The 26,139-nt window shown below is 43.2% G+C and overlaps 1 protein-coding gene across 2 annotated transcripts in view; it reads left to right on the top strand.

Annotated features, from left to right (window-relative positions):
* Positions 1-26,139, top strand: part of sdccag8 (SHH signaling and ciliogenesis regulator sdccag8) — a 49,687-nt gene that overhangs the window by 4,524 nt on the left and 19,024 nt on the right. For both annotated transcript variants that reach the window (XM_084374888.1, XM_084374889.1), the window contains exons 12-15: positions 1,110-1,226; positions 1,775-1,917; positions 20,147-20,274; positions 25,615-25,723. In XM_084374888.1, coding sequence (XP_084231014.1) covers positions 1,110-1,226; positions 1,775-1,917; positions 20,147-20,274; positions 25,615-25,723 — 497 coding nt within the window. The remainder of the gene's footprint in view (positions 1-1,109; positions 1,227-1,774; positions 1,918-20,146; positions 20,275-25,614; positions 25,724-26,139) is intronic.

Raw genomic sequence — 26,139 nt, 5'->3', positions numbered from 1 at the left:
CATAATTGTTTTGATAAAATGCACTACAGAATCACCTGCATTATTCAAAAATTATTAATTCTTTCCAAATAGAGCTATTCAAGTTATCTGAAGGTAATTCCTGTTTTTCTAAATTATTGCACAATACGTAGATAACGCAGAAAACCAAAATAACTCTCAGTCAGTTTTTCAAATATGATGCAACCCTAGTCAACATGTACTGGATGCATTGGTGCTTATCAACATGATTCGGGACAAATAGTAAGTCTGTTTTAACTACAGTAGAATATGACTACAGTTCTGCAATGAATAATTGAAATGCCCTTGGCTCTAGCTTTGAAGGAACGGAGGTAAAGAACAACATTTCCTACACTCAGATGTGTTCTGTACTGTTTACTTGCAATGCTTTTGTAAATCCACTGGATGGCAGCAAAGGTTTATCTATTTCAGTATAAAATTTTGGGTGTTGGAGGAATAAATTCAACATGAGTGCACAAGTAAGTCTAAGGTAAGGTAGATAACCAAGCTTCACGTGTAGATGCTCAGTTCAGGTTTCAGTCATGTTGCATTGTACATCTATGAGCATATATGCATAAAAATGGTAGCAAAGAGGTGACAGAATTGCCCAGTAGGCTGCAAGGTTTTGCTTTAATTGAAAAACTCTGGCTGAAGTGCTGCATGTCAGCAAATATTCACTTCTGACTGTGCTAGGTAGAATAAATTCAGTGTCACATTTTTTACATCAATACAATCAAGTGTTTTTGATCCCTAATATTACTGTATTCTATGAGCAAGAAATTATGTAATTTTAAAAATGACAAATATAGCAAAAGAAAATGTATGAATAGTAGAATGGGTTTTTATTTATTCATATGGGTGCATCCATGACGAAACTATCCCATAGATCAGTGTTATACTGTACTTAAAAGATCAGTGAGCTTTAGCCTTTTTAAAACAGAGACTCATTATATGGCAGGGTCTGATGATCCAAATGAAAGACCTACCAAGATAAGTACAGGATAAGATTATTAAAAAAAGTAAAAAATTGGCAAGTGATGAAGAGACGTACAGGAGGTAATATTTGTTAATAAAAGGACTGGTTGTTCTTAATCCGTCTGTGTCGTCTCTAGGTGTGTGTCGATCTGCGATATCAGCTCAGCCAGGCCACACTGAAGAGAGAGGAGGCAGAGAGAGAGCTCCGAGAGCTCAACACCAAGACCAGCAGACAGATGGAAAAGGCTGCTCAGGTATGTCTGCATTCAACCCACTGATCAATTTAGATTCATTAGGTTGATTAGATTACTTCAGTAGCTTTTAAGTCAGCCAATGATCAGTTAATTTAATTGATAATTTTGTAAGCAGGCATAATTTTTTTGAGGAAGCTGTACTGAGGTATAGGATGCAAAATTAAAAAAACCCCAAATTTGAAAATTCCAAATCTTTCCGAAATCTTCTGTCTAAGCATCAGTTATCCAGATTGTTGAGATAGAAATAATGACTAACTATACAGTGCAATAGAAAGAGAAGTCCTGGTTACAATTTTAAATGACACAGGGATTATAAATGGATCGCCTTATAGAATATACGAATCCCCCTGATATTTCCAAATACTTTATTACCATGTAAGATCAATATGCTTTGATTTTTAGATAATCAAATAATTACCCTGTCTCAACCTTAACATGAGGTTGTAATCATCCTTTAACATTTTGTTTATCTGAGGGCATAAGGTGGGTTGTTTTTGAAAGATTTCCTCACCTCCTCTTCCCTCTCTCCTTCCATCTCTGCGGGACAGGAAGTGGAAAGGCTGAGCTCAGAGCTGGTTGGCTGTCGGCAGCATCTGGAGGCGGTCCAAAAGGACGGGGGCCAATGGCAGGCCGAAGCCCTGAGCCTAGCAGAACAGCTGGCAAATGCCCAGCGCCAACTGCACCTCACCAGGTAGTACCTAATCCTATTATACATGCCACCACACTCACACACACACACACAAACACAGCGCTCCCCTCTGCCCAGCTCCTGCCCAGCTCAGCCCAGTCCAGTCCAGTTCAGACCAGCACACCAACTGTACCGCACCAGGTAACAGCTAATCCTATTACACAAACCACACACACATAAACACACATGCGCGCCGCTGTGCCATGGTCCCGGTACCAACTGGACCTCACCAGGTCACCTCTAATCCTGTTAAGCATGCCACAACATAATGCAACACACACACACACGCACATATACACACACTTGAAAACACACTGCCCACTCTGTGCCACCAGGCCAGTGCCCAGCCCAGCAACAGCTCCAGCAGAGCCAAAATGGCGCCTGAGCCTTTCTTCTGTCCCTGGCGTGCGTGCACACACACACACACACACACACACACAGAAAAGTGCGGCTGATGGTCACTGGACAGCCTGGCCTCGGTGCCACCTGCCAGTGCCCTGCACCCGTTCTCACGACAGGCGCTACCGGCTCCCCTCCCTCCTACCTCCTTCTTCCATCTTCTTTCTTTCTATCTATTTCTGCATCTTTCTATCCTGTCTTCTCTCTGGTTCCCTGTATCACTTCCTGTTATTCTTTAATCCATTTACCCCACACCATCCACACATTCCTCTCTGCATCTTTTCCACCTGCGCCTCTAGCTCGTGACTATCCTTTCTTACTGTCTGTTCCTTTTCTTTTCCTTTTCCTCTCTTTCCCAATATTCTTTTTTTCTCCCCTGTCCTCCTGCATTCCTCCCTTCTCTTTTCCTTCCCTCCGTCCCTCCTGTCATCCGCTGGCTGCTGTTCCTTTCCACACCAGCCACAGCCAAGGCCATGCCAGCCCATGCCAGCCGCCCAGGGCACTCTCTCACCCCCGCTGCCCACAGCCGAGGTGTCTGAGATGGGCACAGATGTGGCGGCGGTGCCCTGTGGTGCTGCAGGCTGCGGGATGCAAGTTTGTGTGATCTATGTGTGTGTGTGTATGCAAGCATGTGCATTTATGTTTATGTGTCTGTCAGATTGATGGTATGTGTGTGTGTGTGTGTGTGTGTGTGTGTGTGTGTGTGTGTGTGTGTGTGTGTGTGTGTATGGCAACTTCCGGCTTGATCTGTGTTTAAGTGTGTTTGTCTGTCAGCTGGCCAGCGCTAACACACTGGCTGCATGGCGGCAGTCGTGTGTTTAAGGGATGAGGCAAGTACTTTGTGTGTGTGTGTGTGTGCATATGTGTGTGTATTTTGCAGCCAGCTGTGGAGAATGACATGCATATTAATATGGCAACATGATGACTTTGACCTGTACTAGAGGAGCCACTGGACTAAACCATTTTACTGCCATGTGTGCGGGTGTATGTGCATGAGAGAGTTTATAGTTTTATCTATCCGCAGATGCATACTAGATGTTTGACAGCTGTTGACTTGGCTGCACATGTAGCCATTCAAATTCAATTTCGGTCATTAGCAGTGAAAGCCACTTCTGATACTGATTTAATATGGATGTTTCTTTTCCTTCTGTAGTGCGTGAGAGGAATGTTCAAATTCACTATCACGACATTACATTGAAGGTCACATTGAGTGGAAGAACTTTTAAAAAGCAGTGTTGTCATTGAGTAATTTACCAAAGAATTGTCAAAAGTTGTCATAACAAAGTACAAAACATCACAGATTAAATTCACAAGTACAGCACCAAGTGGACACGTTGCAAGAAAAAAATGATCAATTATCATGTTCAACAATCCAGTAAACCAAATGAATGCTACCTCTTTGACATGTTGTAGTTATGGTGGCAAAAATATCACAGTTTCACAGTATGATGGTAAATAGTATCAATGAAAGGTTGAAATGCAGCCAACCTTAATGTTAGAAATTCCAACTGTGTCTTTCATTCTTTCAAGGTCAAACTGTCTGCCGTGAAAAGGGTTTATTTTAGTATTTCTGTAATCCTGAACATTCACACTTGTTTGTGTGTCAGATACCACTGAAGATAATCATAGGTTTAGGACTTGGGATGATCTTTTTGAACAGTTACCCCGTGTAAATGTAGTTATGTTGGGTTTAATGGCGCACGCGTCCTGACAGTCTTTCCACTTTGGCAGTTGCAATTGTGTGAGAGATTGAAAAGAGAGCTTGAGAGAAAGGCTCCACACACCTGGCCAGATGATGCATGATGAAGGAGTATTTGGTGGTTTGGTAAAGTTACAGAAATTGCTGGATGCAGCTTCCCATTTAGATGAAAGGGACGGGTGCAGGACTGACACGACCATTACTATGTGTCACTTTTGATATTATGCTCATTACATACTTCACTTAGCATTGTGAATACCAAAATAGGAACTCGGGAGCAGAAGGTCTACCGAGGACATGTTGAGGATTTAGGTCTATCCCCTTATCATTCACAGTTAATCTGTCCAGCAGGCTAGTTTCCAAAACTTGCTGTTTTGTTAGAAGCCCAAAAAGTCTTTCTGTCCATTGATATAGCAGAGTCTTTAAAGATGGAGTTTAACAGTGTCTTTGAGGTACATGCAGATAAAGGAGGTCATCTACCAAAACAGGAACATTTGCAGTTACCGGCACAGTGATGCACACATTGATAAACATCCACATGTCATGTAAACATTCCCATGCACCTGCTGAGATTTGGTCACAGCCTGTGTCGGTCCTCAGGCCACCACTACTTTTTTATTTTCCTCTTTTGTTTTTCCCTTTTTTCTACACTACTCATGTTTTCTATCGCTTTTTTCTCATGCTGTTCCAAAAACAAACAAATAGACCTCAAGCGATCGTCTCCCTCCCATCCCTCTCTCTACCTCTGTCTCTTTCTCTTTCTGTCGGTCCGTGGGCCTTCTGGGGTTATGCAGAACTACGTGTAGTTCATTCGTAGTCATGCCTCTGATTGCCCTCTCTTGTTGTTCACTACAGAGCCAGAGAGCATGAGTCTTTGTAGCTGCAGTGGGCTGGTTTGTGTAAATGTGTTTGTGTGTGTTGTTAGAGAGTAAGAGTGTGAGATTCACAGTGGCGAGGCTGGAAGGCATTTGTATGACCAGCCTTGGAAGGCAGCTCTTTGATTCTCTCTCTGCAACTTGCTCGCCCCCCTCTTTCATTCTGTCCTCCTCTCGTGGCCCAAATGATCACAGCCCGCCTTCAAACAGGGGACATGAAGCACAGACAGCCTCTGTTTGATTTCTGATAGCCCTACCTTCCTTTCTGATAAACACATACGTATGCACGCACTCACACACCAGACACACACACACTTGTTTGTACAACTGCATGCCTGCAAATGTGCACACTGACGCGCACATCAGTCGAATCCACATGCCTGTACACACAGACACAAACAGACACACTCACACACACAGATGCATGCACGCATCCGGGGGTCCCATGGCGGCTGGTGCGCTGCGCTGCGCTCCAGGATTGGATCATCAGCCAGCTGTGAGTTGGACAGCCCAGGATCTGTCCTAATCCCCGCCACTCTGTTCACATCGCCTCACATACACACACACACACTTCAGTCCCGGCCCCAGCCCAGCAGAGGGCTTTACTAAGTTTGTTTTGTTTGTTTGCTCCTGTCTTTCTCCACTTTCTTTCTGTTCTTCTTTCCTTGTCTCCATCCGGCCGTATCTCTCCCTGTGTTGTGATCACAGATCCCAAAGGCCACAGTGAAAACTGCCCAGCATAACTTCTGTTTCAGCACATGCCAGATAGACATGCATGGGTAGATATATGTGTTTGCATGCGTTAGAGTATCCATGGTTAGTTAAGACCTGTGTGCCTGCTTTGGGGCTCGGACAAGTGAATTGTCTGAGAGGCACCAAATCTTCCACGAGTTTTGTTATCCCCATGAAATCAAGCATCCATGTTAATGAGGGTTCTTACTTAGAGCTGTAGATGGACTGGGAGTATGAAATACTTCGATGAATACGTTTAGTTGTTGTCACATTCTTACCTAGAACTTGTGGCTATGAGCTCCTCCGCCAAAAAACGTCAGAACATTATGAGTCACAGTTGAAGAAAGGAGTAGAGCTTGAAGCTAAAATCTTTGTTAATTTAATCAGGAGGCTGCTGATCAGACCGCAAAAACAAAACTTGCAGTGAGGTTCAACTGGGGAGCAGTGACCGTCAACTCGCTGAAGATCCCATCAGCAAAGTTGTCAACTACCACAATTGGGAAAAAAAAAATGTCCCGCATCTTCATAATCAGAAGTTCATGTGTGCAGGTCTTGGAACCAGTCCAAGAACTCACTGGTGGACTTGGTGGAGGAAACAGCAGAAGAAGGCCTTTTGGGCTTGGTTAGGCCAGAGTACTGAAGCTTCTGTGACCTTTGATGCTTCAAACCTAAAATGTGAGGTGGCCATGGTGTCTGACCTCCCGTTGGCCTGAGTAAGTTTTAACAGAGACAAACTGTTAGATAAATCAGGATAATGAGTCAGGGCCTTGTCTAGAGTGTTCTCACCAAGAGAGGGATAACTGCTGATATTAACTGAGAAAAAATCCGAGGAAGAAGCACTTTGAATCCAGAAACTCAGGGACAACTCTCTGGTGCAGATCACTGAAGAGGTCTGAAGTGTAGATTGGACGCCACCGCTTCTTGAAAATGAAAGAAGCCAGCTGAAGTGGTATAAACATATGATCAAAAGGGCAGGGCAAATCCAACTGGGAGGAGACACCAGGGCAAATCTAGATCATGTTTAAGGGATTAAATGTCTCAACTCTTCTGGGGATTACCTTGGGTCTGTAGTTGGGGAAGTTGAGACGTCTGGGCTAACTTATTTATCCCTCTGCCACTGGACCAAAATAAGTGGCAGTAAATGGAATATTTGAGCCAACATTAGAGTGAACAAAATGATTATCTTAGATACTGTATCAATGTATCAGAGCTGTTCAGACTACAGGAGTTTCATGCTAATATAATCCTGATTCACCCCTCCTGACAATCGCAGGAGAAATCTGTATTGAAATCTGGGGCACCCCAATACTTTCAAACATGTTTGATATTTAGGATTTAAAACCTGGATGATTGCCTCATTAGTTTCCGAGCAGGACTACAGTGGTCAATGTGAGATACACATCCCAGAGCAGATGACATGGCTACGCTAATCGTAAACATTCAAGCCCCTAAGGCTAACATTAGCTAGTAACACGTTATTGTTGACAGAAAAATCTCACCTCCAGTTTTCGTTGAAGAATGGTTCATGTTTTAATGTAATTCATGTTGACTGCATCTGCCCAAACATTTACTCATCCAGACTTCTGTAGCCTTTTACATTCGTTTTTCCCCCCACTACAAAGCCTTAATACCGCAGGTTATTGCATCGCGTCCGTCTCGATTTTGTTAACGTTTGCTTCCTCATGAGAGATATTAGACAGACAGATCATGTGAGGTGGTGCATTGCTACTTCTGACACACAAATCTTAATAGTATCCCGTAGTGTGTGATGTGCCATTACTTTTGAAAACTTGTTGTGTGTGCATGTCTGAGATTAGCGAGAGGAACATCTGTGAAGCGTCTTCTTATGCGCGCGATGCAATCTTATTTCAAAATCGGTTAGGATTTTCAAACTCCTGTGGTTAAGCCGGCTTAAGTTGAAATTGGAATACTTTTGCTGGATCTTTACTCTGTTTGCTCTCACTGTTTTTTCATTTGTAGCACAGCATTTCTGTTTGTTAAGAGAGAAGAGATGAGGAGTCAGAGGTGCCACCGGTAAATTAGAAAATGGTGCCACTTAGAGAAAATGAGATGAGGGATAATGTACATTGATCAATATTTGTAAAGCAGGAGGAGAACCAGAAAGGCAATACGGTAGCGAGAATGGAGACAGATAGTGTTCGTGTGTTTTAAGGCAACACTCTCCTTTCTGTGACCCTGAAATCATAAGATGGATGCTGAGAGGCAGAGAGATAAAAAGCTCCAGACCAACTGCTGTGACTCTTATACACAAAGTTCCCCAAACTCTATTAAACATGTCACGCTGCTGCTCTCCCTCTCTGTACGTCTACCTAGTTCTCTCTCTTTTTTTTCCTCCCCTCAGTTGTAGATCGTGATAGCAAGGTCTGGAAAGGCGGTGAACGGAACTGTGTGTGTGTGTGCGAGGGCGGAGAAGTGTAAATGAGGAAGGTGAGGCAGCAGATGCCGCGTCCCGCCAGAGGCTCGCTTTGAGCAGGGAGTGAAATCTGGGCGCGACAAAACTGCTGCAAACCAACTCGGCGGGAGGCCCTTGTCCAATCACGGCCCGGAATAAAAGGGCCGGGGCGCCACGCGGGCTGCAGTCGCTCAGGAGAGGTGGGGGCCATAATGAACCTTCAAGCGCTGCCAGCGAGCGCACACACACTTGAGCACAGCATCTTTCTTTCTACCTGGCATTAACAGTGCCTAACCACTGTCACCACACACATGCACACACACAACCTCTACAGCAACTGTGTGCGTGACTTTTTGTGTGTGCGCGAACACATGAAGTGTGCTCGTTTTCTCATGTGTGTCGACCCGTTCGTGAGCGTGCAATTAGATGAGTGTGCATGCGTGCCTTTGTGCGAATGTTAAGTGTTGATACCTTTGGGCTACACCTGTGTCTGTGAAGTTTGATGTGTGTGTCTCTGTGTGACAGCAGCGGGGCAGTGCCAGGTATGAGGCTCGCTGTGTGTTTTTGTGTGTTTGCGTGTGTGTTTGTGTGTGCGTGTGCTTGTCTGGTCGGCAGCCATGTTGTTGGGTAGCAGATGGCACCATGGTTGGCAGGGGAGGGGCTGCTTAGCACAACTAATCAGACAGTTACGGATAGGGCAGCTGGGAGGGCCGTTGGCCAGCCGTGTGTGTGTGTGCGCGTGTGTATGTGTACCACAGAGTGCCATGATGTTGACAGTGGTGGGCCCGTTGGCCCGGTGACGAGACCTTGCCGCGTTCTTCTCTCCTCGCTGTCGGAGTGCCCTCTCTGCCATCCTGCCTTCTCACCTCTCTCTCTTGCACTCTCGCTGTCTCTCTCGCTCAATCTGTTGAGACCTACTTGGTCTTTTATCTTTCTTTCAGTTTCTTTGACTCTTTATCTGCTTTTGTCTTCCTCTCACACTGTCTCACTGTCTCACACTCTGCTGCAAATTTCTTTCTCCGGTCTTAATTGTGAGTTCATCTGTGTTAATTTAGTTGATGTGACAGTAATTAAAACAGAGTGTGTGTTTTTGTCAAGCTGGGTACTAATAAGTGGAAATGGAAGCCATTTTAATACAGTTTAGTTAAAGTCAGCACTAAACCTTTTAAAATGTGGCCTTCTCTCCTAACATAAATCTTCTTTGTATCACTTCAAAACCTTTTGTCGTTGTATACATGTTGACATTGACGAAGGAGGTCTGTTGTTTGTATTCTTGCTACAAACATTGAGGACAACAAAATAAAACCACAGACTTCCTGTGCGGCAACCCTTAATATTATGCCCTCTCATACTACAGCTAGTCGCTGTGACTTGCTTCTCCAGTTAACCTTCAACATTGAGTATTGTATTAAGCTTGCTGCAGTAGTCTGTGTTACACAGTGGTTGGGCACGCAATGATTACATTACCTGCCCACCGTCGTTGTGCTTTCCGTAAGCAATACTTAATCGGACGACGGCCGTTACCATTACAAACTCTCTGCATCTCCAGCAGCAGCGACCGCAGCACAGAGTAGCAGGAGTCACATTCCCCTTTTGTAACGTGATAGTAGTAAGGAGAGTTGACCGACAAGTTGATGGCTGAGGATTAGTTGTCCAAGTCAAAAGTAAAACCGCCTATCTATCAATATTTTGGAAGTTAACCCAATGCAAGTAGAGAACCTGATAACATTAAGGAGGGTGAAGGGAAAGGAGTTGGTTAACTCACTGAGAAGTTGGAGGTGTGCCTCCTGTCCCCTGTAGCTCTTGCTCTTGTAAAAAAGCCTAGTGTATAGGTAACACCGATTTTGGCAATAGCTTAGTAGTTGGTGGGAAAACCTTGTCAACGCAGCAACCCTACATTGTACGCAACAACAGTGATTCTTACAAAGTGGTCCATGATCACTGAAAAAAAGACCACAATTAAAGATATTCTTGTTTTACTTATTTCAGTCCGGAGATTAGATTGTCTTATTGTTGTCAGTCATTTCGACGGTCAGGGTTATAAAGATTCTGTCATAATCTATTTTTACACGTTGTTTTAATTTTTTACTTGTATTGAATGAAAATGAGACAAGGCTACTTAGTAGCATTTTATTTTCCAATATATCTCGATTACAATCAAATTTAATGTACAGAACAAACTTGAAGATTATGCATTTATAAGAACATGGAAAAAAAGACAGTGTCACTTTTCATGTCAACGCCACTTAAAGCTGATGAATGTTTTTTTTTCCTGCAGAGACAGTAGAGGGCACTAAAACACTACGGCCGTAGTTGTGCCTAAAAACATATAATAAATGTCATTTTACAGAATTAGACAATTACACCTAAAATATGAATAAACCATTTATATTATATTAAATTTAACTCAGTTGATCTGCTGTAGCCTAGTCTGAACTCAAACCTTCCTCCCGGTCCACTTGGTCCACAGTGTAGGCTGGTCCATAGAGGCAGAGGCTGTTGCTCCTCTTCTATTTTTGAGAGGCAAGAGGGATAAAATAGTAATTGATTGAAATAAAATATTACCAAACCTCACTATCATTTATGAAATACTTTTTCTATCTACTAGTATAAAATAACATGACCTGGTGGGTTGGTTTTTCTCCTGTCCTCCCCAGGCGCTGCTGAATCAAACACATCAAGGGAGATTGTTGTAGAGGCGATTGCCTCTGACAGACAACTTCTCATGGCCGTTTTAATTTTGTCCTGAAACTGTGCTCTGCTGCCACACGAGCCAGAGTTGGTTAAAACAACCTCTGTTTCAGTCTGAGTGCTAGGATTACATGTGGTCTAACTAGACTACCAAATCAGTTAGGACATAGTTAGGGTGTTAAAGTCCATTTTGGGACAAGTAGAAGGACGAAGGGTTCTGCAACGCTTTATCTTTTGTGTTTGTGTTTTTCCATTACTGTTCCCTCATACAAATCAGGTAGTAAAAGTTGCTAGGAGACAAATTTCATCCATCTACCCATCCATCCATCCATCCATTCCTCGCAAACTCTGGAATTTCATCATCTTATTTGCACTTGGAATACCATAAAGGTTGTAATGTTGATGCTGTAAATTCAGCAGTGGAAAATCACACACATTACTACCATGATTATGAGGCAGAGCTGTAAGCTGTCCATCCTGCGGGGCTGGGAATGGATAGAATAGACAGATCGCTGACTGGGAGACCTCAGGCAAGATGGAGGCAAATCTGTCGGCTACAACTGTTGTCACCCCAGCCAAGTGTGCCCTGGGACACTGGCCTACATACACACACTGCTGCTGGAGGACAGAGAACGAAAGGGAGAGCACCAGCCCCTCTGTCATCCATCCACTCCTCACCTCATTTTAGACTAATCTTTTCTTGCCTCATACATTAAACCAGCACTTCAAATTATGTATATCTGATGGTTTTTGGAATATCTTGAAATACGCTGGATGGTATTCAAGTGTACCTGGGTGTTTGCTAAATGGGTTTAATGAGCATCAGTTTTAGAGGAGTGCTCTGCTTGTTATTGTGTTGTGAGTGCAGTGTGTGTGTATGGCTCTTGTGCATCCTGAATGAACTGTGAATCTGTGTGTGTGTGTCAGTCAGTCAGTCATCTGGTCAACTTTGTGCCTTCACACCCCCCTGCTGTGAGGGTGGCACCATCAGTGACTCTACACTGTGCCCACTGCCCAGTAGGCACAGCTTTCATCCAACATGACAGAACCTCCCTCTGCTCTTCCTTTCCCCTCATTTCCCTCTTTTACCTTTGTCACTCTCTTTTTACCTGATTGATCCATCCTTTTATCTTTTTCATCCTCTTCATTTTTATCCTTCATATAGCTGCTCTTTGTTCTCGTTTTTTTTCTCTTGCCTTCAATCCGTCCCTCTTCTCTCTGTTGCCCTTTGTGGGTACAGCAGTGCCAAGCATTGCCTCCTAGGTAGTAGGGCACTGCCACCATCAGCACATTATATCTGGAGCAAGAGATAGCAGGGAGGAGGATAAGATGGGTTCAAGGTACCAGCATGTATGTATTTTTTATTTAATTTCACCTTTATTTACCCAGGAAGTCCCATTTAGATCAAGATCTCTTTTACAAGAGAGAACTGGCCAAGGTAGCAGCCGTACAAAAATATTGCAACATAGTAAAATGCAACACATAAAACGTGATATACAAGAATATCAATAAAACAGACGAACAGAAAAACAACATGCCTCCTTCACCACATTCCTAATGATGCCATTAAAGTCATCAGTGCATAGTAATGAGCCTAATTTCAGATGTCTTTGCAAGTTTTTCCATGACCAAGGTGCATAGTATGAAAATGCAGTATACCTAAATCTGTCAAGACTCGAGGTTTATTTAAAAGCAACCACTTGGAGGAGCGTAGCTGGTAACTTGCAGAGCTTGGACAAAGAAGGGTGCAGAGGAAACTTGGAAGTTTACCTAGAAACGCTTTACAGATAAAAATATACCCATGCTGTTGTCTGCGAGTAGTCAATGATGTCCAACCCACCATTCCTCATATTCTGAAGATAGATATCGAAGGAGAAGTGCTGGAAAGGCAGAGAATGAGCTAAGGAGGGAGTTGTGTAATGTGAGAAGATTAGGAGGGTGCTTCTGCAAACTCCTCCACAAACACTGGATGTGAGACATCGGCATCAGTTATTATAATCGTGCTTTATCAGGGATCCAGACTGCAACCATTTAGTCGCATTATGTGACCATTTTTGGAGACGGTACGACTAAAATTTATAACTAGTATCACCTGTGCGACTAAATGCCCCCTGTGATTTTGTTTTTTAATATCCTCATCATCCTGGGGTCTCCGACAAGGAATATAATAATGGCCTAATGCATTTGATGATACAGAGATAAAAACCAAGCAAATTCTCCTCTTAGCCTTTATCCTAGTAAGAGAAGGCAAAACTTTATAGTTTTAACACTATTTAAACACAGTTTAAATGATTTGACATCAATAAATGTTTTTTTTACGATATCTCGTTTTAGAGGGTGCTGCAGCTTCGGTTCTCTAATAATCTTTAATCCTCTTTAATAGTTATGTTTGGTACATAACTATTAAAGAGGGCTCAAGACTTTTTCCTGATCCGCTGCCCCAGCTTGTATTGAGGTTGCATTGTATCTGAGAGAAACCTCCAAGAAAATAAATACTTGCAGACACAGATAGTTTTTTTATGCATTCTCACATTATGACTCGAAATTATGTCAATTAATGTTGATTTAGTGTTTTTATGGTTTTAAAGTCCTATAATGACAGACAACCCTCGTAGGTTGTGATTTGTAGTACAAAAAGCAGGCTCTTCAAAGATATGAATATACTTCAAAAGGTCTGTTGCTGCACTGCTACTTACAGCTTTTGTTTATATTCATGCACATGGTGAAAATGCCCAAATGCCAAAGCTATATTTATGCATATTGCTCGCTATGCTCTTTGTTCCAAACAAAAGCTGTGTGAACCAGGTCGAATCTGTGTTGGTGTTAAGTGCAGTCTGTTAGTGAGGAGATATAAGCAAAGACGCATGCGATTAAGAATGGAGAAGATGACACTGAGTCTGGAAAGGGAAGAAGATGTAGATGAGAATGAAAGAAAAGAAGGTGTGGGGAGAAGAGCGTTGAGGAGAATACAGATGAAGTTTTAAATGTAGAGAAATGTGAGAGGGGAATGGACGAGAAAAGCAACGAGGCTGGCACCGGATGGGCACAAGCCCCCCTACAGTTCATCGTCCCCCTCGCTGAGTTTAAAAAAAGCTGGTCTTTGTTTTCCACCTCAATGGCCTCCTCTCTCTCACTAGGCATCTGATGTAATGGCCCTGGAGCACAGAGAGGAGAGGAGAGAGGAGAGGGTGTGGGAGATGTGAGGAAAAGAGGTGAGGAAGTTAAGATGAGGAAGATAATAAAGGAGTTCACTGGAGATTTCTTGGGTGGGTTAGGAGAGAGAGATGGCACATGTTCCTTGCTGCCAGTCGCCCCGAGCTTATAACCGGGTGGCAGGGGTGAGCAGCGTTTCAACGGCATCAGGTAAGTCTCAGGTGTGAAGTGAATTCCAAGTTTATTCTGCTCACACCACGAGAGAACACTGCAGGTGGTACAAACTTTTAGCTCGCATACCTTTCTCTCTCTTTGCTGTTTTTTTCCCTCTTCCGAAACATTTCCTGTCATCTCTTGCGTGTGCATTCTGTGTAGACTAAATACTTAACATCAATAAGAAAAATGTAAACTGTTTTTTTTTATTATAATATATATCTTTTATCTTTTATGTGAATATTTGACGTGTATAACACACTTTATCTTTTACTTTTATCTCATAAAAAATAACTTGAAGCTGGTATCCTGATTAGAAATAATTAATTTTAGGCAATCATTTACCTTCTCAGCTGAAATGAAAATGACCCCCAGCCCTGCCACATATGCTACCCACAACTATTTCTGTAGGGCACAGATTTGACACTCACGTTGAGTCCTGGGTTTCTGGATTGGGTCAGTATGGGAGCATATTGTACGTATGCTGTGTGTTTATTTTTAAAAATCACAGATGCCTGCGCTGCCAGTTCGCTCTGCCTGTGTTAAGACCATCAGTCAGCCGTGCCAATTAAGAGTTTAAAACTTCTCTCGCTCTGTTTTGTGAGCAGATAGATGATGACAGAGGCCAATCAGCAGCTAATTACTTCAATCTAGAGCTGGGTTGTTTCTCTGAGGGAAAGTGTGCTGCTGGAACAGCAAATGTTTGGTTCTGCGAGGGTCGTGCATTTGTAACTGTCTGCACATGCATGCATTTATTCATAGGCATGAGATGGGAACTTTTACGATGTGAGTTATTGTCAATACTTATGCGTGTGTGTGTTGGAAGGGGAAAGTATATTATTTCTTTCTCTTTTTTTTTAACAGTTGCAGTTTTTTGTTTTTCAGGCATGATTGGCTCACCACTGACCTTGGTGGCAGTGGGGGGGCTTTAGCGCTCCTTGAAGAAGAAAAGAGGCTTGGGCCGCCCGCTGTAAACAAAGTTGACTTGCCGACAGATGGATTGAATGACAGAGAGGCTAACTGAGCCAGGAACGGCCCTGGCAGCATTGCACTGAGCAGAGAGAGAGAGGGAGGGAGAGAGAGAGAGAGAAAGAGAGAGATAAAGGGGGGGAGGGCGGGGAAGGGGAGAGTAGAGAAGAGGTGGCCAACAGGAGAGGAGGTGTGAACAGGTGCAGGGCCGCTGAAGGAAGAACCAGCAGATGGAGAGAGACACAGCCAGTTTAGTTACAGGAAAAAAAGGGTGGGAGGGAAAAGAGGAGGGAGGAGGGAGAGATGGAAACAGCCGAAAAAAAGGATCGAAGCAGAGATGAGAACGCTCTGGACGGATAGATGGACAGATAGATAGAAAGATGGGCCGGGCACAGAGCGAACGAGCGGCGAGGCTGCATCAGGCTGCCTCTGCGTTTCATGGGTTTGCTTCATAAAGTGAAGCAGCGAGATGAAGGGAGGGGAGTCGAAGAGTGATTGACTCGCCTCACCCAGAGGTTTAATAAAAATGTGCTAAAACACATTGAGGTGCACGTGAGAGAATATTGTGTGCGGTCTGCCACACGGAACAATTCAGATGTTTATTGTACGCGGCATCAATGATACGCGGCGCAGCGAATGTTCAATATGTCACTTTATTTTCTCTGCGGTGCACTCATCCTTTGTTGGCAGTATCCGTAAGCTAGGCCTACACAAGGCCTCCGTCTCCCTGTCTCTCAGTCACACACACAAACGAGCACACTCACACATAAGCAGGGATCGTCTTTGTAGTTCTGCGTATCAAACTGTTTAATATTAATGTAGTCTGATTGATGCAGTCTATCATAAATAGCTGTGGATCCACTGGAATTCCTCCACAAAAATGAATCATCACGAGTGTCACCGTTTTGAGCAGTCGAAATACGAGCAAATAGTTAACAGTTGTAATTTTATAGTACAGTATCAGTTCATTTCAGCTGAATCCTATCAGGTCTCTCCAAATAACGGTTTGAGCTCTTGTTGCATCAGTTTAAATTACTGATTTTCTGTTTATCTGAATATCTTAAAAAATATGATTCAGACAGTCATTTTAAAGCATTTCTGGTGATATTGCTGATTAGATCTTAGTTACAAGCAGTCAAAGACGAGACAAATCTGTAATTACCTGATTATTGCTCGTTACATTTAAAACAACGACTTGTATCAGATTTTTCATAATGTATATATTTATGAAAATTGATATGAGTATGGCTATTAGTACAGATGGTCCTCTGTGACAGAAATAGTATTCATCTTCCTCCACAACTCTTCGCACCGACCATCAACGTTTCTCTACAATCAGGCGTCTTTGTTGTGAACAAAGCAAGTATGTTTGTGCTATAGGCTCGGTTCACTGTCTGTTCACCTGTATGTTAATTTCACACCTGTTTTTTTTTGCAACACAGGAACATTGCAGAGCATAAACATGAATATGCATTGATTTGAGGAATTGTTCTATTTAGTTTTCCATTAATTTTAATGCATATCATTTTTATACATTATATATCTGTCTTTTAAATCTTTACCTTTTAATTGATAACTGAATGCTTCCAAATAGTAACTGAAGTTTGAAGTAAGCTTCATCAATGATGTTTGAAATTACAACAGTATATAGTCACGTTTTCAGTTTTTTCCTGTAAACATAGATTTTCCCTCATTTGTGTGTGTGTGTGTGTGTGTTTATGTACTTTACGCCTTAAGCTTGTCTGTAGGTGTATCCTTAAGATTATGTGTTTTTTGAGAGAGAGCACAGTCTCCTTTCCTTTAGTCCAAACAGCGGTCAGTGGTGTCTGGCGTTGGCAAATGTCTCCAATTCCTCCAAGTCCACCGTCTGACTCCAATTTGTGCTCGTTCTCTGATAAACCGCGGCATTTGGTGGTTCTGGCGTGGGATGCCGGCTGCACCATGGGGTGCTGCAAACTCCGTGCTTGGTCAGGCCCTGGCACCCCACATCTAATGGGCAACAGCTTGAATAGTGCCCACTTAGGCAGGCAGTGCAGACTGGGCCCCCTCTTCTTCCTCACCGCTCCAGCCAGCTAGCCAGCCAGCCACCGCCTCTGCCACCTCCCACTTACCCAGCAGCCACTGTACCTGGCCGCAGCCCCAGAGCCATTCCAGCCTACCTTAGGCCCCTGGCCCATGCAGCTCTCGCCATACTTATCAAGCTGTCCTACAGTGCATCAGGCCAGGCATATACAAACAGGCCCAGCTATCCGCTAACTGAACATTCAGTCTATTGCCTCCTAGGCCCAAACAAGAGTTCCTGCCACAGGCAGCAACCCAGAGCCCATTCACCAATTAGCTGGAAGGCAGATTATTGTCCAGGGAGAATTATCCAGCTCCAGCCCCACATATTCAGCCTCTGCTCTACCCGTCGCCCTTAACACTTGCTCCAGGGCTTGGCTCTCCACTGACAACTCTCCTTTGCTTTCTCTTTTTTATACTTTAATTTGACAGTGCTCATCAGCAGCCATTTTGTGACAGCTTTTCGTAAGTGAGCATGTTGCAATTGATTGGGCATACAAAATGGCGCAGGGGAAAGGACCACATAACTATAGCCTGGATTCTTCTCCCAGACGGACCCGTTTACGTACTGTTAGTACTACTTTCTTTTCTAAGTCCACGCATAAGCAGACATGAACTGAAGCGAACTAGCGGCAGGCAGATGTCCGCACAGAGCCTACAGGTATACCTTGTGATGATGAAATTTACGTCACCAGGAGCCTAGCGGGCACTCATGGATGTGGAAAGTATATTTCTGCTTTAGCCTGACTTTTCTGGTTTAAACCAACAAAATATAACTTCCTGGAGAAAGTGAGCTCATCAGCTCGAGTCTCCAGCAGCTCGGTCGGATGCCAACTCACAGTGTCAGTGTTTGACACCCTTTAGAAGTTACATTTTGATGCTTTACTGTGATCCTCGGTGAAGTTTCAGGCCCGTGTCACAGGGATTTGAACCTTCAGGAACTGAAACTTAAAATTGCCAACCCTTCTCAGGGTTGCCCCACTCCCACCCAGATAAGAAGACCCTCAGTCTGGTCAGCTCTGTTGTGTACAACTTTATGAGGTTGTACTTAAATTGTTGGTTCAGTAGATCAGCAAGACCAAGCAGATGCCAAATGTGTAACTCTCTGTGTTTGTACTTCTCTATCTTCTGTTTTTTATCGCTCTCCTCTTCCTCACCACCACTCTATTGCTGACTGCTGGAACTTTCTGGCGATCTGTCTGATGCTAATTGGTGGGTAAACAGGTCTGGTGTGAGTCCCCCCCCCCACTTCTAAAATCACATACACACATAGACATACACAAATACACACGCCCCCCTGGAACCTCTTGCAGGACCAAATGGCTGGCAACGCCTGCCCGCCATCTCCCGCTGAGCCCTGGTGTGCGCTTTGGTGGCTCAGGCTGCTGTTCAAGCCCAGCGGGGGTTCATTCACTCACACATACACACGCACACACTCATACGCGTACAGAGACACACAGTCTCCTTGTGTCCCCTGCACACCCGCCACCCGCTTTCACACCCCAGACAGCAGGACAGCAGGAGAACACACACACACACGAAGGAACAGACAGACGCGGTCACTTTAGAGATGCAGGCCAAGCGCTGTAGGGGAGAAAAGTTTTCACTTAAACTGGAGAATTCTCTCTTCATTAGCGCCTTTGGACTTCAGGAAGAGTTCTGTTTATTTGTTCGTTTTTTCCTGTCTTTGTAGTTTTTCTTTTCTCTCCTTCTTTGTCTGTTCCTCTGTTGTCTGGGTACATTTGGACTTAGCTGAGTTAGAAAAGTTTGGCTCAAACAAAATGCAGTGTTGTTCAAAGCCCACAGGGATGAGCACCTTAGTTTGCATCTTACCTGCACAATTTTGATATTGAGATGAATGAAAGCGGAGATTAAAGTGATTTGATCGCTACCAAATATCTCGTTGCTCTGCATTCCTGCCGTGCTGACGGTGTGTAGCTATGAAGCCATACAGTTATTTATATGGATTGACCTCATATAAGTGCCGTTCTCTTTTAAGAAGAAGATATTGTGTTACGTCCCTGTAGTGTTAAATGTGTTTTAGTGTACCGTATTAATAGAAGTTCTACAGGACAGGCTGGAGCATTTTAAGCAGATCTTTTCTTTGATGTTTGTTACAGCACAGTTTCAGTCTCAGAACTTCATCTTTGACTTTTATCCCATCACTGTTTTTCTGCCGGACCAGTCGTCATTGACCTTTTTATTTCCGTGTGTGTTTTGTAGACAGCTGCAGTATCACTCAGGGGTCTTCAGGCTGACAGTGGCCTGACGCGTTTACCCGTCTACCCCCTGTGTCTTTTCGGTCATTCTCCTTTCTGTCCTCTCTTGTTGTACACTGTGTTCCCTCCACCTGTTTTCTCTCTCTCACCTCTGTGTTCGTCCATCAGTCTTTCTTTTCCACAGCAGAAACAGTCGTCAAGTATGATGGAATTCATTAGAAATGCATTGACCGGTCGGCTGCTGATCCTCGCTGATATATTCTTCGTTGCTAATATTCGACTGATAACTAAACAGCATTGATGATCTACATTTATTTTTCTTTTCAAAAAAAATTATTTAATTTACTACTCTCAGCACTGCTCACATGCTGACATCCAGTAAACACTAGATTAGAACCTGCACCTGTAAAATGTAAATGTCTTTAATACATAGACTTAACGTTACAAAAATAAAACGAGTCATATATTTTTAGTCATATCACAAATGTTACTTTTAAGAAGTTGTTGCCAGCAGTATGTAGAACTGTTTTTAATGCTGCAGCACGAGCAGAAGATGAGTAATCAGTCATCTCAAGCGCTAACATTGACTGACATTACGTGTCTCTATTTGGTCGAAAACACACACTGTCGGTAGCCAAGCAAATGAGCGGCATGCTAAATTAAAATGTCCCTGTTTGTATTCCGTGCTTCTTCGCATTACATGCCATTATTAATAGAAAATGTTGGATGATTTATTATTATTATTATTATTATTATGAGAAGGAATGCGGTTTATATTTTCCTTTAACCTCCTGCTCCTTTTCCCCAGACAGGACAGAGAGACTGCAGAACGAGCTCACGAGGATGAAATGGCATCTGTGACTGTTTCAGCGCGAGAAAGGGAGAGAGAGCTGGCTGTGCTGCTGGAGCAAACAGAGGCGCAACACCAGCAGAGAGGTCAGTGCTTCCACTGGTGTCATAGCTCAGTCTCCTCCTCACCTATCTGACTTATTTCTGACCTCTTATAAAGATAGTTACATATCCTCTATAAAAACCTTCAAAAGCCCATCTCTCATTTGCCTTTCATAGTTTGCCCATCAAAGGAGTACTTTTAATTTACAGTCTTGTGCAGTTGAACCTCATCCCGGATGTCCGTTAGATGCAGCTGCGCTGTGCTTCCCTTGCGTCGCGGTTCAAATGCTCACTGGAAGTGTTTCAGAGGGGGATCGTCTTCAAGCAGTCTGTCCCTCAGTATCTACTTTTTGTTGCAAGAATATTGTTTACATGTTTTCAGCTCATTTATGATCAAAACTTTTGTGCTTCTACCTAACTTGTTTTAATCACTGCACACACAGCATGCTGTCTTTTCTTCATTGTCTTTAATTTCGCAAAGGGAAAATCATAGCATTCCTTCTCCTGATGTACAGGAGAAGAGGCATTAACAAGCAAAAGTAGTTTTGACAACCAATACCTAATAAATAATTAAATGTGTCAATGAATATTAAATTCACATCAGCTTTTCTATACATTCACAAATTAATTTTACTCTCCATTACTATGTTTGTTGGCCGTCAGCCCGCCAGCTCGAATGGCAGCGGATCGTGTCTGGCAGGTGTGACGGTGTCTCATTGGGGGTCAGACTTCCTAAACGTCAGAATTAAAAGGTTTTCAGTGGAGAGCTGCACACGCTTGAGAACATCTTTACATGTCTTCACAACAGCAAGTCCTCATGTTTGCTATTTCATTCGGTTTTACTGTAGACCACTGTGGTGCGCAGGCATATAGTTGTTTCACAAGCAGGAGAGTGTGATGTGTGTGGGGGGCCGAGACCAGAACAGAACAAAGCTGCGCACACAGAGTCAGTAGACACAGAACTGTAAGGAACAAAACAGCAGAGTTGATCAGGGTCAGCTACAGAATCGCAGCTGGAGCTGGGAGGGTTTCAGTCTCTTCCTCAAGGACGATTCAGCAGGGTGGATCTATGTGGGAACGGGGTCTTGAACCTGCATCTTCCACTTAAAGGATGGCTTTCCTTCTTACTGTGCCACCTTGCTCCCCACCAACACAGCATGACCAGTTGAGTGGGAGGGAACGGACAGATCACAAATCATTTGAGCGGAACAAGGCTGAGCTGAAGTGACCTCAAAAGAGCAGAACAGAGCGAAAAGAGCAAAACAGAAGCCGCGAGAGGAGAAGAGAGAATAGCAGGGCAGAGCAGAGGGAAGGTGATGGGAGCAGAGCAGAGATACCCAGCTCAGAGCTCCCTGTCTGTCTGCACAGCAGAGCTGCTGCTGCTAGCACATCTGTTGCACCATCTGGATCCCCCCCCCCCCACCCACCACCAACCCTCAACCACCCTCTCCCTCCTTCCCTCCCTTCTCCTGTCTTTTTATTTACCTGTGGTTCCCTTCAACAACCAGGGAGCCTGCTGGTACGCAGAACAAAGATGGAGGGTATAGAGGGAGGAATGGATGGAGGGAGGGAAGCGGGCGGGGGGGGTAAACAAAGGGTTTGTTTCTGGCGCGTGTCGGCAGCACACATGTTGTCTAAAGAGAGCTGACATCAGAGCACAGCAGGAAACTGTGGATGGGGAGGGGATGGAGGGATGGACGTCCTTTAGTAGCTCGCATCACTTCCTCTCCCCGTGCAACCCAACAGACGAGCTGGATAATTAGCTTTCTTGCTCTCCAAATCCCGCCTCTGTGTCCATCCGTTTGTCCTTCCATCCATCCGTCCCCCTCTCCCTTCTTCTCCGCTCCCTCCCACCTTTTTTTCAGATTTTTTTTCATGTTTCTTTTTTGAGTAAATGCGTACAGAGCAGCCTCTAGATGATATCAGATATTTGTTTCTCTCCGTCCCTCCCTCCCTGCCACGCTTCTTCTCTCCATCCCTCCCTCCCCTCATTTTTTCTCTGTTTGTTTCCAGTGCCAGTTCTGCTGTGTTTCTGTGTCCCAGGGTTCTTTTTGGCCTACGCATGGCCAGACGCATTCAAAGCCTGTTCAGCTAATTAGCATTCTTCATGCAACTTTTCCAGCACTGACCAAACTTTGTTGAGTGTACGTGTGTGTGCACGTCTGTGAGTTTGTGTAGTTTAGTTTCATGCTCTTCAGCATCCAATTTCTGCCCTCTGTGCATTATCTATGGCAGTGATCTGGGGACAGAGACTGTATAAAGTGGAATGAAAAAAAGAAAGGTTAGTGGTAGCTCACTTTAGAGACACAGTGTGCAGCCTGTAAATGTGAAGACGGAAGAAACATCAGTCGGCATGTAATTTCCTCTTTTATATTTTCATAGAATTTCTGTAGCACGTAAAAAATACAAGAAGAGAGAAATAGCAAAAGTGTAGAGTCAAATTTCAGCCTGTAGGTAAATGATGTGTATCATAGCACAGACATCCACCACCATGCCTCTGCCTTTTTTTTTTTATCTCTTTCTTTCCCCCCAAATATCTACTGTATGCAAAAAAAAAAAACTCACTTCACAAGTCTGAGCTACTTTTCAAAGACTGCGAGTCCTTGGTGTTTTTGGTTTTGGTTGACTGTAACAGAATGCCGGAGCAGGTGGATCATTCCCTCCATCCAAACGGCAGCCATTGTTATTTTAAAAGAGCAGACATATGTTGGAGAGCCGAACGTGGATCATTTCAAAGGAATGATGAAAGCCCAGTGTTGGATTGTTCAGAAAGAGGCCCCCATGAGCGGATGAGGACGTGGCAGGAAGGGTGGAAAGGAGAAAGAAAGCGCTTTCAAACAACAATCCCCTCTCTTTCTCCATCTCATTTTACCCTACTCACACACTTTATATCTTCGTCCTCGATTCTCTGTACTCCTGCTTTTTCTCTGTACATCTCTGTGTCTTGTTTGAGCAGTTTTGATGTAAATGTGAATGTCGACAAAAGCATTTCTTTTGGAAATAGATTCAAAGACACATTCATCTATCTCACTGTTGCTGCAGTATTTGTTACAATAGATTTCATTGTGTAGCTCAGTCCGTAGTGTAGATTTTTTCTTATGGTGTGTTGGAAATATACAGTATAGTACGTGTTAATAGAAGCAGCCATGCTGCTCTCTAAGCATTGTTTCTTAACACTTATACAGTATATTACAGTAGGTAGTCTGTTGACCCACAAAAGCATGACTTCATTTAATTTAACCTGAATCAGAGACGTAACCTAAAATTCAGATTTTATTTGGAGAGGTTCTTTCTTTCTTTCTCTTTTAATGTATACACATATTCTGTAGCTGCATTATCATTAAGCGATGGTACAAAGGAGGTACAAAGGATCACTAAAATCCTAGTGACGGTAACATCAGCCGCCAATATTTTCTCTCCCAGTGCTTTGCAATTTAACAATTTTTTTTTGTACCTGCATGCACATGGACTGGAGTTTGCAGTGGCGAGTAGGTGACTTTTTCCACTGAAGGCTCAAATTCTAAACTTTACGAGCCGACCGATACTCGATTTTTAGGGCCAATGCTGATATCAAGTAGTAAAATATTCTGATATCGATAAATCGGTCGATAAACACAGATTTTTTGTATGATCCCTCAAATGTGGCAATTAAACACGGGTGATAAAGATATGTAACTGTGGGAGGATATTTTGCAATTCATCAAAAAATCTTACCGTTTAAAATGATAATAATTCTTCTGCATTATAATCTGTGGTATATCTTTGGGGCGCTACTTTGAAATCTATGAATTTTGACTTTCAGTATTTTAGCTTATTCTTGGAGGTGACACTTGGAGATACTATGTCAGGCCTCCCTCAGAAGAGGCCTTTTACCATTATCTATTATCGTGCACAATTAAAAAATTGTACAGACTTATACCAACCACAAACTCTTCATTTGATTTGATTCTTTTTCGTTTTATTTGATTAAAGGAGTGGGCCTTCTTAAATTTTTCACTGCACAGCTCACTGTCTGTGTCTTACAAACAGAACTGTCTCATTCATTTCTGTGTGTTGAGGTTTTCTTTCTTACTTTGAGCAGCAGTTCATTTCAGGATGTGGTCGGTACTGACAAGAAGCAGGTGCAGCAAGGAACCTACGTTATGGAACAAGTTTCAATTTAGTAAGATACGTCAGCAAGCTTATTAATTGTATGTTTCGGTTAGTCTTCTTTGGGTTTCTTCGGCTGAAGGGGAGGACTTAATAGAGATGGAGAGAGACAGCAATAGACAGTGTATAGACATACTACTAAATACAGTACATGTAGCTTTTGATAACTGTTAGGGTAAGTGTAAACCAGATGTACACAGTAGTGTGTCTGTGACACTACAGTTCAGAATGACCCTGATGCTCTTTGCAGTTACTGCTGTCAAAACCAGACAACATTTGATGATGGTGGTGTTTAACTCTGTGCAGGGTGCAACTGCACATAAACATGTCTTGGTTAGTTAGAAAGAAGGAGAGGCGGGTGATGTTGGTGTCCATTGACAGCTGATTCTCAAGGCAGGCTTTTGAGTTTGACAACATCTGAACTTCAGTGTAGGCGTGTTGGCTGCAAAGTAAAAGTGTCTAACTGATGTGAGATATTGCTTGAACCCTTTCTGTGGCTCTAAGAGTTCACTGCACTACAGCTTAAACATACAAGCAACTTGGAACTGGATATGAAACAGTCTGAATTTAACACTGATGACTGAATGACCCACATAAGCAATGGGAATATCAGTGAGAAGATTGGCTATTTCTGTATAGTTATTCTTAATGCCTGTCAGTCTGAAAATTAAAAGTTTATTTTATGGTGGAGTGCTGAGGATGAATTGAGAGGTGTCCTGATGAAAGAAGCTGCTCTGTAGTCTGGATGCAACTGGCTTATAACGTAACATTTTATGCTGGCCGCACAGCCGAGCTATGCGTTACTGTTGGTTTACTATTTTGAAAACATATCATTACTAGGGAATGTAGATAACTTAAACTTCAGTCCAACAAAATTACTATTACAGAGCAGTCGACTCTGTTAGCTGTAGCATTACATGATGAAGATCTTTATGACAGGAAGTGGTTGGTGCTCATACTGCTTTTGTCCACAGGGGCCGCCAGAATCAACAAAAAAGGAAAGTTCCTTGTAGCGACTTTAAGAAAAAAAACATGCAAATTGACAAAACACAAACAAATTGTAATAAAAACATGTGAAAGTCAACAAAGTGAGAAAGTACTGCGAGGAGCTGTAAATACAGCAAAGATGGATATCTGTGTCTTTTTGCTTGTTTTTTCTTGCAGCCAGCATCCAGGACAGCTAGTCAAAGTGCTTAACCTCGCAGTACAAAAACAACTTTCCCATGTTGATTGCAGTTGCAGAGCTGGATGGTCTGCTGAGTTCCCAGAATTCCCTGATCAGGAAGCTAAAGGACGAGTGCTGCACGCTGGGAGTCAAACTGGGGGAGCTGACAGAAAACAGCAGGTCAGTGTTTTCTCGTTCATTCACTCATCATACTGTATTTCCTCCTTGTTTGAACATTCAATCACTTGATTATGCTTCTACTTTCTTTTACTCGCTCACTATTCAACTCAATGACTTACATTCAGACTCACTCATTTATCTATTTTTCCTTCATGTGGTGAGGTGAAATTTTGTTGTGTAGATACACACAGCTTTTCTTAACAGTTATTTATTTACTCGCTCAGTTGTTTATTCGGTCTGTCTGTTCCATCATTTCATGAAGCATCATCCATCCAGGCTGTTTGGACAGATCATGTCAACATACTACATACTGCTTCCCAGTCTGACCTGTTTTCTTGTTAACCTGATGCTACAGTAGTCACAGCAGGCCTGCACAGCTCTCCATCTGGGCTGCCTGTGAGTGTGTGTTTCCCTGT

This window comes from Pagrus pagrus (assembly GCF_965226575.1).
Source record: "Pagrus pagrus genome assembly, chromosome: 15".
Lineage (NCBI taxonomy): Eukaryota > Metazoa > Chordata > Actinopteri > Spariformes > Sparidae > Pagrus > Pagrus pagrus.
The sequence above is the reverse complement of the archived record's forward strand: the minus strand, read 5'-3'. Positions and strand labels throughout refer to the sequence as shown.